Raw genomic sequence first — 18801 nt, 5'->3', positions numbered from 1 at the left:
ATGCCAAAGTTTGAATTAAGGAAATTCAATAAATGTGAAGTAATTGGTCATGGTTTTCAGTTAATGTGATTCCATTTACTGAGAGTCGATGTAATTTTACATGAGTATTTTTGAGAGTTGTGGGATTTGCGAAGGACAGCAAAAAAAACATATATATATATAGATTAAACCTGGTTTTGTTTATACGAAATGTCTTTTAAGTTTTATATCGCATATAATAGAATGATATTTTGTGATGAAAATCGCCCTACAAAATGTATCTGCGCGGATGGCGTGACGCGCAGACGATTGGAATGTTTGCTTTGGATAAAAAAAATCCCTGAAATTTCATAAAATGACACCTAAGGTGATTGATTGCACGAATCCTCGTAATATGGCAATAGTAACACCCTCAATAATTTGTGTTGGAAAAAAATATCCAATCTACCATGACGATCAAAATCGTCATTTTATCGTTCATTTATTTAAAACTAGGATATTTTTACTCATTTTATTGACATAAATTTTCATTTTCTCGCACACTGTAAACTATGACGATTTTTCACAACAAAAAATTCCGATACCTATCTACGGTCAAGAAATTACTCTTTGTCAAGCATGATTAACGGATGAATGGCGATTCGGCAAACGAGTTCCATCCGTGGCTGACGCTTGACTGCCTACCACGCACAAATTAATTTTGATTGTGGGCAAAAGAGACAATATTTAACATGTAACGTGAACCAACGGTGTTGTGGCTTTTCAACAAAAACATACGAGAATCAAATTTCTATTTACAGAGTTAATATAGAACTAAAACCGATTGAAAACTAGCTCATGGTGCGAGCACTACTATGAAAACAATTCACTGTAGTCTATCCATATGAAAAGAACACGTTAATTCTGCTTATGAATTCGACACTTTAAATAGATGGTTGTCAAGCGCCGTTAACACAGATATATGCTACGTTATGTGCTATGTTTGGCACATACTTGGTTCCATTCACATATTGAAATCGTTCCTAGTTGCCGCGTGCATTCACTTGAATTGGGCATCTGGGGCAACTAGTTACTTCCCTGTTTCGCGGAAACAAATCTTGTGATATCAATATTCAATATTTATCATTGTGGTATATCTTGATCTTGTTTGATCTACTATTAAACTCAGAATTCGACACCGAATTGCAAACGTGAAATGAATACGACCAAACATATTTTAAAATTGTTTACTTTTAAATTTTCGGTCTTGTGGCTGAGTGCATTTTAACGTTTAAATCCACATGTCCCCAACCTGTTTCTTGTCAATACTTACAGATCAGTAGATTTAAAAAATATAATTGCACGTTCGCGAGATTTTTTTTGAAGTTCTTTGCCTGATTTTGAAAGGAACAAGAAACTATTACCTAGTATATTTTGAAGAATTTGAAGAAACACTTCTTAGAAGACACTGGTATGTAACACTAATTAATTTCATACTTCATTGGAATAACAGATACTTTTTCATCTTCTACACTAATAATTCTAAGTTCTCAAATAGACTATAGTAAACTTTGGTTTTATTTAGGCGTTGTATAGGTAAGTGTTCCTATTGCATTATTATATATTAGTACGATTTGAATAATATCTATAATTACTTTCTGTCAATAGCAAAATCGTCAATAAATGGAATAAATTTCTGTCAATGCAACCGCGGGCATGATATAACAGGTCCCAGTTTGACGTATAAAAAACAGTAAATAATGCGCTTCAAATATTGCCGGGTGTCAATACTTTTGGGTTCAATAATCCGTAGAATATCAAGTACGCGTTGAAATTTGATATTTTACTCCTCATCGGCGCCGGGATTTTACCAATTTTATCACGCGAATTTGTGAAGTTTCGAAAATATTGATGTTTTTGTATTTCGGGTCAGCTATTTGTATTTTGAGGTCTTTAATGGGGGTTTTAGGCCTTGACGTTTATATCGACCACCGTGTTGGAAGAATAAAACGCAGATTCTGAGGTATATTCATTCCCACTTTGCTATCAGATAATATATTTAATTTAATGATATTTCGTTGTACAAAAAAAGTTTTCAAGACATAATAATCGCGCGTTTTGGTTACATGTTGGTACTGAGATAATTTACAAATAATCACAAGAAAAAAAATATTGGATGGGAACTTGGTGTTAGTACGTGCGTTGTGGGTATAAAAGAAAGAAGCTACCCCAGTTATTGTCATCACTATGACGTTTTTTATAAGCATGCATCGTCCAGTTATGGCATAAGTAATTAGCTGTCTCATTTATTTCAATGAACAAATGGCATGCCGTCCCTCGGTACAAAATATGAGTGCGTTTCAGCCATCGATCGACTAATACCTCCATTTTCAAATGATGAATTTAATATTTATGTCAACAATATTTAGTGCGATCAAGTAAAAGAACAAGAGGGATAAATCGTGGAAAGTGGCAAAATATAAACGAAATTTTTAACAGTTGCTCCAACTTATGCGTCCGATAATTTTTTAATCTTCAATTGTACTTTGCCTGGTGTAATGTATGATATTACGTGTCGTGATATGTTTGTTCGAAAGAACTAAAAGCAAGAAAATATGAGTTCTTCCATATATTTTCAAAGCATTGGTGTAGAATAATTTCATAGGAACAAGGTTAATTTGTATAAAATTGATTCCAAATCGTTTCCATTTCCTTCTTAATGCTGTAATGCTGCAGAGATGCATCATTACACGCATGTTCACGCAATTGGAGCATTACAAATGAGTAATTGTTCACGGAACGTGCGTATAATCTAAATGTCCGTGAAATTGAGGTTGTGTACTCAATGTTATACTTAGAGATCAACCTTTTACATAAATTTAACTATATTTGAAAAGAGGTTAATTTTCCGTCAATATCTCTTTCCAAAATTTGAAATGATCATACCGCATTACTCGGTCAAAGTACACAACTTCCGAGTTTAATCTTCATATTTGCATAGTATGTTTAGTCAATTCAATTAGTTGGTAATCATCAACAAGATATGTCTATTTTCTAATCTTGAATACCACCGTTCTGTCACCGTTCATTCCGTATATTATGCTTTTCAACATTGGTTACTATATTTTGAAAATAAATAAACCGATTTAAAGCAATGACAAGATTTGCTTCTTAGCTATCGATTCGGCAATATTGGCAACACGCACTAAGAAACTATATTTGAAATTGACTCTCAGATTTGCAACCGTGCAATCTTGGGAACCAATTTGATAATGAAGGAAGTACTAAATCATATTATATGGCTATTGGAAAATATATCAATTACTGGATTACCCACACATCTGTTTTGCTTACTATTACCATACATTTGCTGACCGGCATAAGGGCGTTCTCCCTACTCGAAGGGATGATCCAAACCACTTCCTTCAAGTATCGCAATACTAATCCGTACATTCCATGCGTATGAATCTGAATTGAGAATGTATGTAGCAACTACCAATTTGTGGAAAATATTCGATATATTTTGATAATAATATATATACTAATCTGGGATAAAAATTATAAAATCTTAGTATGTGGTATTTCATTTATTCAGGGCATGCACGTAGTTGACCTAGCAATTCTTAGATAATGTAGTATTATGAATTTTTTTCATTGCATCACAAAGACAATCAAAACTTCACATCCTAGATATTACTTACGCTCCACATCTTTTGATATATTCAACATTAACAAATTAGCACAGCGTATAACAATAACAATTAAAATATTAAGCAAAAGTGTGTCTCTGCGATTATTTTAATTCACTCCCACTTTCTGTACTATACAGCTGTGGGCTATTATTCTTGCAGCAGAATAAATTGGAGCGAAGTATCGGATGAGAACTTGAATAGCAAATCCCGCTATCAATCTATCATTAAAACCAAGACAATGGTGAATCTTTCGTCTTGTTCGCGGGAGTCCGCCCTTGATCCGATTAAACCTCTTATCTATGCCTGATAAAATCCGACATTATTGATGCGCTAATGTTGCATTATATCTTTAAACGCGGATTATGGAAAGCATTAAAGGAAGAAGAGCGATAAGTTGAAAAAAAAGAAGAAAGACCCTTCAAACGTAATCAAGATATTTGTAACACTTTCAATCTACTGTAATCTTTTTCGTTGAAACAGTAGTTGTATTAAAACAGGATGCTTAAGTTTACAAGCTATTCAAAGTTACAGTGTATCAGTGATGGAGAGTTAGATATATAAATAGAAATAAAATGAGTTTATATTTCTTTTCTGCGTTTAAAGACTACAGTTTAGGCATATAATTGTATTGTTTTTTTACACTTAGTGTTTAGACTTCAGAGTCATTTCATAGTGTTTTGTGCATTATTGCTCGATGTATACCTAATTGAAGGGAGAAATTCAAATAACTACGTAAACGTTCATTCAGAATAATGTCATTTGGAATCTTACCTGGTATATTGTGGAAAATCGCCAAATCAACAAGTATGCAACCCCGTGAGACAACACGTAATATATCTGTTCTGTTTGCGTAAGACATGCTTAACAATTTCAAGAGCTGTCGCGTACATAACGTTTTTAATTTAGTTTTTCGAACGATACTCAAAAGCCCCTCGACGAGATCACTTGAAAAATGTAATTAATAAGACAGTAAAAAGGAATAAGTTACTCATGATGCTGTTAAGAAAACGATTTCGTGGTAATAAGTAGGGAAGTATGCCATACTAAGATAATTTGGATTGTCGTGTCAATGAGTTGAAGTATTTAAAGGATGTCAATTGTACAAAACATAGGCTATGTGTATTTTAATTAATAGAATTTTAATGAAATTACTATAACTAACAATGTACAAATATTTTGGTTCATATCAAACATAAAATACTTGCTGATACGTATTGAATGACATTTTACATTTAAAGTTGTTCAAATTATATTAGTCGAAATTGAGCGCAAAAAAATTGTGAAATTTAGAATTATTCGGTTACAGCTATTTCTAGGCAAAGAGTATAGTTACTTAAATAATTGACAGCCGAACTGCTGAGGGACTGATATTCATCTTACATACTGGCGCTATAATTAAATTTGAGATTGAAGACTTAGTTAAAGGGAAATTTCGTGGAAACTAATTCAGTACGTGTCCTAATTTCTATATTCGATATCAAGCAGACTTCTGATATTGAGTTATAATCTAATAAAATAAGGTCGGGTGACGTACACTTCTGCGATATGTCACAGATTTTTGTCCCGGGAGGTTTTGTGAGTGACATGTCGTGAAACGACGATAAAGGCGATACAGGATTTTAATTACATATCTGGCCAAACACTGCTCCTTTGCAACTTGTTCTAGCAAAAATTCATACTTGTACAATGTTTTAAAGCACCGCAGGGGTCAGGCCGTAGATCGAACATTTTTATCTGAAACCCAATGCGTCCTTTCAAGCCTATTAAAACAGGAACAACTTTCTTTTATAAGTTATACAAAGAACAAGGGCCTAGAATATATAGAGTACATTGTAATATTGAACGCAGAATCTTACGCATCGATCGCATTGGCTACTGAATGTCACGTCATCGTGATTACATGTCATATCATACTCAAACATAAAATAAATATTCGGAATAATTTTGAAAAATTATTTGATTATTTTCGTTTCCAATTAAGTGTGATCTAACGAGTTAGCGTTATAAACCCATAAATTGACGTAATGCGGGACTCACTGTTGACCTCCATGGCACGTGTAAAAGTTTTAAAAGTTACAAATTGCCTTTAAGCGAAAACGGAATTAATTCTGGAGCAATTCCGAAACTTCATTTTGCATAATGTATACTTCAGTTTATAATTAAACATCAGAACAGTATTGGGATATGCGGTAAATTCTTATGTTCCAGCAATGGATAGAAATGCAAAAAGATTCTGAATCTGAGAATATAAAACGAAACAATTAAAAGAGATCTGAAATGAAAATACGATATATTCCTACGTTTTCTACCTTTGTTGAAACAACCCAATAGCATAAGACAGTTTGATGGTACCTACAAAATTGTAAAAACGAAAAAATTATTCGTTCGTTATACAGCAATATTACTTGTTGTAGATAACTGACTTTTTGTGCTCATTCTAATATTAATACATTGCAAAAGCGGTATGCCGCATGCTAATTTTATTGGGCTGGAACAATTTATCGTCATATTGAACTTGAATAAAAGCAGGGACAATATAGCAATTAATATAATTACCAGCAAACTAACAATGCAATAAAAGGTGGGCGAACAGACGCCTTCAAGTTAACGTGCTAAGCGGCGCGTGTCAGTTTTAAATTGGCGCGTTTCATAATCTCAATAATAAATTAGCAGAGTAATTAAATAATTAGTTCTTTTGTGTTTGTTTTTGAGCAAGGTGGCAATTTGAATTCACACAATATTAATATACTTGCGCGTGTTGGAGGTGTTCGTTTGCAAACCGCCTTCTTACCAATTAGTTTATAATATTTCATTTACTAAACCATCGTTTCTTCACTTGAAGTTGGTCAGTAATGCAGGGCAAGTCAGGAATAATTTTATTAATTTATATGATTATAAAGACAGATAACGAACTATGAAAAATGTGGAAAAGACAGTTCGAGATTTTTAGTCATTTTCAGTCTGCCTGTATGCAAAGTTAAAGGGTACAAGAGCTTAATCCGAATTTTTGAACTCGATCAACTATACGTTTTCTTAAAAATCGATGGTTTAATATCATTTGTCGAAAAGTCTGTAATGAACACGAAAACTTGACTTCGGGATCAATCGATTTGTTGTCAGGCATGGTCTTGGAGTAATTCCATATCGAACTAAGATCTCCATTTTTTCGTTCGAATTATCTTAAAATATCGCAAAGAAATAAATTGTGATGCAAAATGTTCAGGCATGTTGTTAACATACAACTTTCGCAAATTTCACATCACGTTTTCAACAGTAAAGTTTCAATATTACAATAGAGTGGGTGATCGATGCCTCCTCATTGTTTTAATTCAGCCTTAATTAATTGGTTTTCTCACCAGTACATCGCATCGATTGAGTATGGATGCCAGATTGCCAAGACAAGTCCTGTGATAGCACGAAGTAGCGACATAGTTTTTATGCATTATTTATCTCATGTGGTCTGGCAATGTTGATTCGGGTATAATTTGTCCTCCTTCGTTTTAATAGAAGGAGTGTATAAGAAAACGAGAATAGTTCAGAATAGTATAATAGGCAATGGCTACACGTTTCCAGTCGTTTTTTTTTTATGAATTGCATCCCAAAACAGGACTACGGACGACAAATTAGGGTTGTTATCGTGTATAATAAATAGAGTGATTTTCAGTATCGTACGTTTTTCGAATTGATCATACATTCCATCGTTTTGTGGAATGTATCATTGTGTAAAAAGTGAAACTTATGTCTGCGTCCCGTGTCTGCTTCCCGCTAGTTACGGCTCCTAACATTTCTATCCCGCTGGCCGATACTATCGCACCAATTATCCGCCTTAAAGAGATTATAAAAATGTGACACGGTATTGGTTCAAAACTTTGATATTGCTCTCGCGCTTGAATACATTTAACGAACCGGAATAATCGAATAAATCGACTCCCGCTGTGACATTAGCAAAGTACTTTTACGCGAATAAATTGGGTATAGACTTACACAATAGATTTCTTCGCCTCGTGCGATTATAATTCTCAAGTAATCAAGTCAAGTTCTTGAGTAACAAGGAAGATCTTTCACTTTTATTTTTAGGTGGAAAGTATGAGGTCATTTGGCCTGACGAGATGTAGGAGCGTTCTAGCTTATGCTTTAGTTTTAGTTGTGTGCATTCCAAGACTTTGTGCCTCTCAACCTGGAAGTGGAAAATACAGAATAGACTTTCCAGAAGAGCAAGAGCCTGGAACGGTGGTAGCAAAATTAGCTGAACTGTTCAGTGTCAGAGCAGCAGAACTAACTGGAAGAACTTTTGAAATACTTGGACAAAGAATGATAGCCGGACATAAAGAAATTGCATCCGAAGGAAAATGGCTGAAAATCAACCGACAAACGGGAGTTATAACTGTTAATCAACCAGTAGATCGAGAAACTGAATGTGGAAATGACCCAGAACTAGAATGCGTCATATTGCTTCAGGTATTAATCTTGTAGAAACTATCTTAATATCTACGTGTACAATATTGGCGTTCTAGCCAGTGAAACAATTAATTTAACTGTATTTCATCATTCTCGAATTTCAAAATCTCCCATATTAAATTGAAACTCTTCCAACGCTGGAGATACACAGCCACGGGATACCTTTATGTAACCCATGTGCTTGTTGGAATTTATCTGAGCAATACACAGAGGAAATATAGTTTTATATATTCTTTACAGACTGCAATGATGCCCCAAGCCCACTTTCGGCTGCAGGATTTTGAGCTGGTTGTAACTGACGTCAATGACCACGCCCCTAAATTTCCAAAAACTGGGGGCGATCGCATTTTCTCTCTCAACATAAGCGAAGATACACCTGAACTAACTAAAATCAGCTTGGATCAATATTTGGCGAGCGACGAAGATATAAGTATGATTTGTTCCAAATATTATGCATTATTACTATGTCAGTACAGAAATATAATATTTTGCTTTTTTATATAGATGAAAATGCGATGATACATTATTCTATATCACGAAACGATCATTTTGGACTGAATCAATACAAGGACGATACTGGAGCAGCTCACTTGGAACTGGTCATCGTATCGAGTCTAGGTATGGACAAATAACTTAATTAAATACAAAAGCCACAATGTATAAACGTACTGTAGAAGACGTTTCAAAGAAAATAGATCACAGATAGCATAGGTCTTCACGGGTGTATGGCATTCTTTTGATAGTTGAGATTAGCTGGTTGTGTTAGTCAGAGAAAATCGGCTTAGCTCACTCAATTTGTCATTTGTGTCTATTACCGTTAGTTGAATCAACCTTCGTCATAATATTCGCATGGAGTCTGCCATTTACCTCATGCATAATTGAAAGTCCCAAATATGAAAATGGTTATATGGCGACTTTCATGAGCGTGAATTTGACGATGAGAAGTTCATGTCCCCTATAGCACAAATTTTGTTTTGATCGAATGTGGTGCGTAAATAAGACGTTTTCAAAACACTCAATCGTGTGTCAAACAAAAGTAACTTCAGGAATAGAATTCTTGCTTTAAGAAAACCTTTCTGGTATGCCGATTTACTCGTGTTCTTTATAATAAGACGCTCAAATTAATAACCTTTGTAGATTATGAAGACACGACCACCTTCGACTTGACTTTGACAGCAAAAGATAGGGGATCTCCTGCTCCAAGATCGAGTCAAGTTTTTCTTCGAATCAACGTACTTGATGCAAATGATAATTACCCGAAGTTTGACGAATCGGTGAGAAATTGTGTTGTGAAATATACGTATTTAAAAGTATTACATTTAAATTCCGTACCAACCAGCTCAACCAGTAGGGTGAGTAAATCAATAGTTTTCATACAAACCGGTAATATACCAGTCCCACAAATATCTCAGTTGCTCTTGCATGCTCGTATATGCGAAATAATACATATTTGACAATTATCATTCTAACATCGAATCCATTTTTTTTCATTTTAGGTCTATAACTTGGAGCTTAGGGAGAACCTTCCAGCTGGTCACGTTATAACCACAGTCGTTGCTCGCGATGCTGATTCTGGTCGTTTTGGAAAAGTTCGCTACTTCATCCCTAAAGCAGGAAATTCTGTTACTGTACAAAATCTCATCACAGTGGAACCAGAAACAGGAGCAGTAAAATTGCTTGAACCATTAGACAGAGAAGTTAGAAAAAAGTATGTTATTAATCTTTATAATCTTAATTCCGATTCCTAGTTTCTCCGTTTACCCAACAATAATGCTATTTACAATTAACAGCCTTCGAATTGTGATTGGTGCAAGAGATCAGGCGGCAAAAGAAGACGGAGGAAGCAAAACTGGAAAAACTGTTTTGATGATTCAAATAGTGGATGTTAATGATAATCCACCAAGAATTCACGTTAACATCATTTTAAAAGGAGAAGACAAAGCAGGTAGATTTGATTATGTAAAAATATATAACCCCCACGTTCAGATAAAATCCAAGTTTTAAAATATGAAATCAATCAATCACCGTGTTTTAGCACTAGAGTCTGACATACACTTCTTACTTACATCTAACGTGTAATAGTGAACTTGTTGAATTAATCTCCTAAATGTAACTTATAAACAGCTTATGTACCAGAAGATGCACAACTTGGGACATATGTAGCACATGTTAGTGCAACCGACGCTGACAGTGGAGAAAGCGGACGAGTAACCTTGAAGTTAACAACAGAAATTGATCGGTCTACCCATTCTGGCTTAGCCGGATTACAAGCCGCTGGTTCCCGCCAAATATCTCGAAAACCACCAGGATCTTTTGTTAGCGACAACTTTATTCTGAAGTCGGGCAACTTAATCGCAACGAATGCGAGGATGGATAGAGAGACACAGGATCGATACACCATTAGAATTACAGCTTGTGACAACGGAAATTCAAAAAAGTAAGTTTTCAAGTCATCTAAAGTTACCTAATTATATATATATATATATTAAGTAACCTGAAATTTCAACATATTAAAAAATATTGAATAACTTTGACAATCTTCTACAGATGCTCAGAGAAAAACGTGTCTGTTGTTATATTGGATGCAAACGATCACAAGCCGCAGTTCAGATCAAGTCAGAAATCCTTCACCCTCTCTGAAAATACTCAAATTGGAAGTTATATCACCACAGTGACTGCATACGACGAAGACTCATTAAATACACCAGCTCTGATAAAAACCAAGGTTTGTACTGTACGGTTTCTATTAATGTTAGATTAGCCAATTTGTCCAATGTGTTTTTCATGTGTATGTGGTATGATAATATGCGCCATAACCGCTATTTATAGCATCTAAAGTAAACGGTTACCGTAAATCTTCAAGTGCCAACAACACGATCAATACTTTGAATTCTAAGAATTATAAATATTTTTCAGGATGGAAAGTTCGCCGATTCCAGAAATGGCCAAGTTCGCTATTCTCTTACTGGAGGCGGAGCAGTTTTTGCCATCGACTCAAAATCTGGGAAACTGACCTTAGTTGGAAGGCTTGACTACGAAATGAAGAGACTTTGGAGGGTAAATACTGAATACTGTTCTGCATTAGTTGGTTGAATACGTTATACACGAACCCTCTTTTACATTGCCCTATTTGTGAGCCTACTTCAAAGTAGAACATAAATCGGACCATATATGTATCACTAATCATATATCGACAATACTATATAACTAATCGTTATTATATTATACTAACAGCTCATTGTGACCGCTCAAGACATGGGCGAACCGCCACACAAGACCAACCTTACTCTCCTTGTGAAAGTGACTGATGTCAACGACCATAAACCTGAATTTACAAACCCAGGAGTTGAAAACATGACAGCATATGCAACAATTTTGGAGGATCACCCTATCATAAGGATCAAGGTATTAAATTGCATTACGTGCAGATGTTTGTCATATGACAAAAACTTGAAATAATTTTCAATTATATATCAATACGTTTCAACGTTTGTATATTTGCAACTTATACACAAATAATATTTTAACTTCACCTTTAAGGAACTTATAGTGATTGACTCTTATTTGTTTCAGACTATCGACCGCGACGCTGGGAATAACGCCAAAGTTTGGTATTCTATTGCATTAGAAGATGGCGCCAAACCGCCATTTAAATTTTTGATCGATCCGGTGACAGGGAGTTTAAGGTTGAACTCAAGCAATAAGCTTACAGAACTTCTAGGAGAACATACTCTTGTAATTAAGGTCAGTTGACTCTAAAACTATAATTACAGTTCAAGGCTAATTTCTGTTCTATAAAAACCCATACACTCCTGAAAATTAGCTGAGATCTTAGGTTATAGGCACATTGTTGCCTATTTCATGTTTCATTACATTTTGACATTTGAATTTTCATGATTTGGTAATAATACTAATATGTTAAAAATTGCAGGCACGAGACAAGGGAAATCCTCCACAAGAAGCGCAGACACGATTGATTATAAAAGTTACTGATGTTCCTCTTGCATCTATCATACCTAACTATGCTGATTCAGACGAAGCGAGAGAGTCGAGTAAAATTACCGTAATCGTTCTTGCGACTTTGGCATCAGCCACCGTCATACTTCTTCTTGTTTTGGCTTGTATTGTCATCAAATGCAGAAAAGAAAATAAGGTAACGCAAAATGCTATAGTTTTCACCATCCAGACGATTAAAATTGGGAATATAATTATGGTCTATTTATTTTAAAAGCTATAAGAATAATGAATATATGTATCGGTTAACTTACATAAAAATCATTTCATATCTCGTAATTTGGGCATAGGCTTGAAACTAAAAAAACATATTTATAGTGAAAATACAATGTTATTCTATTCAGGAAATTCGTACTTATAACTGCCGTGCTGCTGAAACAAAGTCCGGACGCGCTGTTAACTGTGCAAGCAAAAGTAGCATGTCACAAATTGGCAGTGTTGATGAGGTAGTGGTAGTGTCAACCCCAGGAGTGACCACAACAAAAGACATTCACTTCGGCCGAGCAATGGAAATCAACCGAAGCAGGTACATGTCAAAAAATCATACAATTCTTGCACTTTGAGTTCGAGACGTTGCTTTAACAACCGAATATTCGTAGACCTTTTTTCTGATATACGGTAACTGAATTGCCCGTTGTCTATAGCGTATGAAAATATTGTGTTTTTATGCAGATCTATGACACTTGCAAATGGAAAATTGGAGAAAAATACTTCCACGAATACAAAATACGCAACAACTGAAAGAGGAGGACCAACATTCAGTACATTTTCATATTCTAAAAAGGTAATAATTTTATAGGTAATCAAAAAAAAGAACTAAATATTGAAGAGCTCCGATGCGATACATAAATCTACAAAGAGACAAATGATTTATTTTCTTTACGAGTATTCACATTTTTTTTTCAATTATTCTTATTCGTAGGCATCCAACATTGCTGTCATAATTCTATTATTTGCTTTAGAACGGCGTAAATCAACTCCAACCTGTTACAACAACACACACCGATAGAGACAGCGGAAAGGGGGAAAGTGATAAAGACAGCGATAGTTACGGTGGAGAAAAGGGTAAGCAATTATAAAATGGATATCCATCATTTCATTTACATACTTCAAGTCATACGTGTCTCATCCATCTTCGTCTATTCTGATACAAACTGATTCACTTCCAGATATTCAAGGAACACAAACTCCATCTGAAAGTAACTTACAATACTGCAGTGGGTATCTGAATGAATTGGGACCAAGATGTACCATTTCGTGTAGAAAATATGGTCATTCAGATGAATGTTGGATGCCTGTTGTAGCACATTGTGGTAAGTAACGGCAGTTGGTATTTAGAAAAAAAACATTCATAATATGATATAGTACCACGTCACTTCACATTACTCTTAAGTAGTTAAGCTAGATGTATTTCAGCCCAGTGTATTTGAAAAATATTGTCGTATATGAATTAGGTTATACACGCGTATAGTTTATTTACATATAATAATAATTACCCCCGATTGATATATCACAACTAACCAATAAACTTATCTCATGAGGTATTTGATCCTAAATTTCCCTTTTCTTCGCAGATATCCATGGGGAACATGACAGTTTCATATACAGTGATGCCGGAAGCGAAACTAGCGATAATACTGCACTCTCAAACCACAATTATGCAGATCAACAGCAATTCGTTCCAACTACAAATTCGTTGCCTGGAAGATACGGGGCTGGTAATTTCGACAATTGTGGTTTAGAGACCATTAGTGAAACTCAGCCACTTCGTATAGTTTTGGACACAGGGGATCAATCATCCATGTATTCTTGCGAATCTTACAATCAACATGAATATCCAACATATGGACAGTCTTATCCAACAGCACAATACTCGAAACAACAAATGTATTCTCCCTCATATTATCAAAGTCAGAACTCACAGAAGCATTACTTTCCGGAAGAAGGTGACTGGCGCGATATGTATCGTTCACAACAACAAACTACAAATGACATCCCTACAACTCAATCACAAACAAGACCCGTCTTATCACGCCCTTACCTTCCGCCCTCTAACAATTTACCTAGATCCCATCATTCCAACAACGGTTCGTCATCATCCATTTCAAGCAGTTCCTGTGTACCTTGCGAAATGCCCGAAATGTACCGAGTTGCGCCTGCTCGACCCCTGTCTGTATGTGAAAATAATGGAGATGCTTCGACCGGTAGCGTTATGGAAAAAGTCAAGCGATTTTCTCAAGCCCCAGTGCGCAGGAATTCACTTCGAGATCATGTTATCCACACCCGCTTTCTGAATAGTAGCATGACTGAAGACGTGTCTGACTCTAGAGCAGAAGAAACAGCTTTACTTCGCGATGTCAAAAATAGTAGCTTTCACAATCCAGAAGCAAAATCGAAATCTTTTAATGGCGAAGTTTCACTTGAAGAAACACAGAAAATAATATCCGACATTGATAATTTGATTTCATCTTAACACAAGATTAGTTAGAATTAATTTCATATACTCGATGAACAAGAGTGGTCTGGTCATGCCATATTCGTGCTTCAAGCGTCTGATTTTTTCATGCCATGGTCGGCAATTTATAATGCGTTCAACGAATGAGTTCCAGTCATAAGTTAGAATATGTCTTTCATTTCTGCCTTTATGCATTAAGTTTGATAACGCCTCTGTGTCAACTTAGTTTTAAATTGAGTTTTTCTGCAAAATTGTTTGACCAACAAACAGTCACAAAAGTTCAAGAATGACGTCTTTTACAACTTGACTTTAGATGGGTATTTGACTATCGCAAGCCAAATAAGTACGGAATTAGACGTGCTTTTTATTATATTCTTTCTTTTTGTTACTTTTTATTTTTACATATTTTCTATTTTCCACTGTAATTTCAGTGAAATGAAAAACGCCTAGTATATTTCATGAGTCGAGTGATTTAAAGTCTGTCTCAGTCTTCTGAAAATCTCAGTCATCAATGATATCCCATAAAAATAGATCGATTTGTCCGCCAATGGGGAAAATATAGATTAATTTTGTTGGAATGTGGATCCAGGATCAATAAGATAAATGCTGATGATCTAAATTGTATAAAATTGAACAAGTCCTTTGAGTTAGACAATTTATTCAGTCATTCAATAGTTTATTTTTTTCACTTACCGAAAATACAAAGTGCACAAACAGTGATGTAAAATAAAATAAAAGTGTATTTCAGGTTGAAGGGAGACGCAATAAACAAGTAATTATTATTTAGCAGAGAATCACCTGTGAGAGAGTTTAACATTGAATCATATATACTAAGATAAAAAAAAAAGCCGAACAATATTTACTAACAGGAGCCGACTATTAACTAAATTTAAGCGACTTGGTGTTTCCAGTATCGCTCGTGGTGACGAGAGAAAACGACTCCAGGCGCGACAACCATGATAACCGGAAATGGAAGGTGGCTAGTTTTTGCAAGTGCAGTTTTAAGTATTCTGTGGCGTCTGTAGCTGCCGCAAAACCATGGCGGTATTTCCATACCATGGCCGCTCCGTCCAAACCTATGGCGACTGACTTTTTAGCTGCTACAAACCAATGTCGAGCTGCCGTTACCGCGGCAGCAAATTGAAAACCAATGGCAGGTATAATTTTGCTGCCGTAACCGCGGCAGGTGAGCCGTAAAGATAGGACTGTCCTTTATGGTGACAAATACAGGGTAAGTTGGAACGTTTTTCTTATGGATACAGTTTTGATGGATTTGGGGTTATGGTTTAAGTAGATATAATTCCACATGATCAATTAAAATCTGGTACATTAATTTGTGAATATACCGTTAATACTGATTACTGAAGAGCGCTATAAAACCATGGCAAGAGCTGCCGCGGTTCGTTCGTGGCAGGAACTGCCATGAAGTGGTAAGAACTGCGCCTCAGTTTTTGTGTGTCGTACCGCGTTTGGGTAGACATTCGCAAAACAATATTCATGACATAGGAACCACTCATGATATGTGAGGTTCACGAAATATATATATATTCACGTTTGAAGACGTGCTGCGGTGTTGCCCTGGTATCCTGTATTGACATGATGCTTGGTCGTTGGAGATTGAATGAATAAGATTGAGAGGTAAAAATTATTCTACCAAGTAGACTAAAAAATTCAGCTGTCAAAGCGGAAACACAGTAGGCCTAATTCTAATTCGATAAGTTTGGACAGCACGACTATTTATTGCGACAAACGACTGTGGACAACTTATGCTTCTAGATAAAGAGGGAACACTTGAAAACAATTCGCATGAATAAAAACAAATAATGCGCCGGCCAAAAATTGAAACGAGTCGATCAAACTTGGTCCCGAAGAAGACCTATTCTCCTCCAACGTAGTTGTGCTATCTGGGAACGATCGTAAATTCCTGTTAAAAAATATCAAAATGCTTTGTTGGTCAACTGATCTCATATTAATCCTTCTGCAGTAAATCGACGCATCAAACAAAATGAATTTGCATTAATATGACAAAGTCGTCGGTAACTTGGCACTAGGTTCACCATCCTGCTGTGCATCACTTGGAAAAGATCTCTGCGGCTCATGCTTCTGTTGTGCGTCTCGTGACCTGCAGGGTTGCAACAAGATTATATTTTACTGAATGTCAAGGCGAAGTACCGGAATAATATACTGTCCATGACTATTTTCTGGTTTAAACAAAGAAATAGTTCATATTAAGCAGGAAAAGCATGCAGAACAGAAAAACACTGATGCCGATCTTCGGGTTTCTGAATCTCGCGAGATTTGACGGACGATTTAGCGCTTAATCGGAACCGAAAAGTGTGATTACTTGGCGCCACGGCGTCGTCGGGTCATTAATTCCGCAAACAGCATTACGCCGGCGAAAGAGAAATTGCGTAATAAACAAACGCAACGTCGTCATTCCGGGTTCGGTAAAGCAAAAGCGATTGAGGCGGCTGAAAACCAACAAAATTTCTCGCGGACCGAAAAAAAGCGTTCGATGCCGGTCCGCGGAGCAGCGGTTGGGAACCACTGCTTTAAATCACAGATTAAAAATTGTTACTCAATACTGTATACTACAAATTTGTTTTGTGTCTGATTATTGGGGGTTCGGGTTATTTTCATGACCCGGGGGTACTTAACATGAAAAAAGTTGAGAAACCTCTGTTCTATTCCATGCATTTGGAACAAATAACTGGCTAGCTAATCCCATACACATAAACTTGCTTAGGGACAGTCATGACCTTTGACACGTCTGCGATTTCTTGCTCTGAACGTTAACGCGTCTAGGCCTGACTTACAATGTTTCTTGTGAATAAAACGCAATGTAATGGTGTTTCGTTGCTGGATTCATAGAAATACTGTTTTCAGATGCGTTGTAGTATTTTAGAAAAAATAACGTGTACGATGTACCGTAGGCATCCATACAGTCATATGTGAATACCTGAACGGGACGTCATGAGATCAATAACTTGGATACTATTGATACAGGTAGCTCATAAAAGATGATACGAGAAGAGTATTCGTTTATTAAGTTATAAGGCAGGGGTCGGCAACCTACGGCCCGCGGGCCGGTACTATAATCCGGCCCGCGACGACTCACTGAATTATAGTAACAAAACAGGTGTTTTGAAGAATATATTCTGTACGTAACAGAGTTTATTATAAGACAAGTGTAGATTATATTATAATCTAACAAGTATAAAATTCACAAGTACTCGTTTATTGAGCCCATAATTTAATTATAATTCGACAAATGGCAACAAAACGCAGAAAAGTTATTGTCAAATGCAAATGGTTCGAATGAGGAAATGAATCTTTATTCTATTCGAGAGATGTATCATTGCTTAATTTTTATTATAAAAAGTATCATTCGTTCGGTTTTCAACTTTCTAGAAATATGTGCGGCCCGCCAATGTCTTGCAACCTTTATTTTGGCCCGTAAACGACAAAAGGTTGCCGACCCCTGTTATAAGGTAAGATTCGAGGAGTTTTCATTATTGTTCACAAGTAATAACACTACCAGACTACTGGTTCACTAAGCAGAAAAATCAAGCTTCGGGAACTGAGAATAACGCCAACAGAGGAAAAACTACTACTATTGTGTTATTGTATTTATGCATATTTTCAACAAATTATATTTCACACACAAGTTGAAATTCCATTGAGTATTCTTAGCTGGGAATGGCACCCATAACAAGAACAATTACTATCCCCAAGGGTGTAGAATGCTGAATTGTTATTGTGGGATAAGTACGCGTAGGGTACGGTACCTAATGTGTCCCACGGCGACTCCAATATCCAGGGTAACTTGAGACGCGTCCTGTCCCTTGGGTCCCCAAATAATGTCTTCAATCTATGCACCAACTGACCAACACACACTGCAACCTGTGCACAAACAATCCCGTAGACTTGTGTTGAAAGAAACTTTATTATCTTGTTTAAACACGTCTGATGTTGACGTCAGTGATAACAGTCTATTACAGTATTAGTGTAGTGTCGGTGTTAGTGATAAATTGACTGTTTTCGACAAGGACTCAAAGAACAGCCATTAGTGTGCTAGAATACAAATTAATACAATGATCAATATAACCGTAAAGATATAACGATGCAAATAATTACAGCAACCCTTCAAAGGCTATTCGGCTAATATATGAAGAAATTAAAAAATATTATAAGTATCAAAATATCCACCTGATAACCATTATG

At 35.9% G+C, this 18801-nt stretch overlaps 1 protein-coding gene across 1 annotated transcript; it reads left to right on the top strand.

Moving 5' to 3' along the window:
* The first annotated feature begins 1274 nt into the window (after nucleotides 1-1274).
* Nucleotides 1275-15134, top strand: LOC120342399 (protocadherin beta-16-like). The gene is made up of 18 exons (XM_039411212.2): nucleotides 1275-1429; nucleotides 7728-8108; nucleotides 8349-8538; nucleotides 8613-8726; nucleotides 9246-9382; nucleotides 9605-9816; nucleotides 9899-10053; nucleotides 10233-10545; nucleotides 10656-10833; nucleotides 11025-11165; nucleotides 11343-11513; nucleotides 11682-11852; nucleotides 12040-12261; nucleotides 12467-12648; nucleotides 12795-12906; nucleotides 13085-13187; nucleotides 13292-13435; nucleotides 13697-15134. The coding sequence occupies exons 2-18, from the start codon at nucleotides 7737-7739 to the stop codon at nucleotides 14593-14595; spliced, it is 3816 nt and encodes a 1271-aa protein (XP_039267146.2). The 5' UTR covers nucleotides 1275-1429; nucleotides 7728-7736; the 3' UTR covers nucleotides 14596-15134.
* Nucleotides 15135-18801: the final 3667 nt, after the last annotated feature.

This window comes from Styela clava, chromosome 3 (assembly GCF_964204865.1).
Source record: "Styela clava chromosome 3, kaStyClav1.hap1.2, whole genome shotgun sequence".
Taxonomy (NCBI): Eukaryota; Metazoa; Chordata; class Ascidiacea; order Stolidobranchia; family Styelidae; genus Styela; species Styela clava.
Note: the sequence above shows the minus strand (reverse complement) of the source record. Positions and strands in the feature narration are given on the sequence as shown.

Bases quoted from the DNA above. Each gene is read 5' to 3' on its own strand.
- LOC120342399 (XM_039411212.2), top strand. From the start codon at position 7,737: ATGAGGTCATTTGGCCTGACGAGATGTAGGAGCGTTCTAGCTTATGCT. The intron at 8,727-9,245 runs GTATGGACAAAT...TAACCTTTGTAG, and splicing joins GGTCATCGTATCGAGTCTAG to ATTATGAAGACACGACCACC. The intron at 10,834-11,024 runs GTTTGTACTGTA...AATATTTTTCAG, and splicing joins CAGCTCTGATAAAAACCAAG to GATGGAAAGTTCGCCGATTC.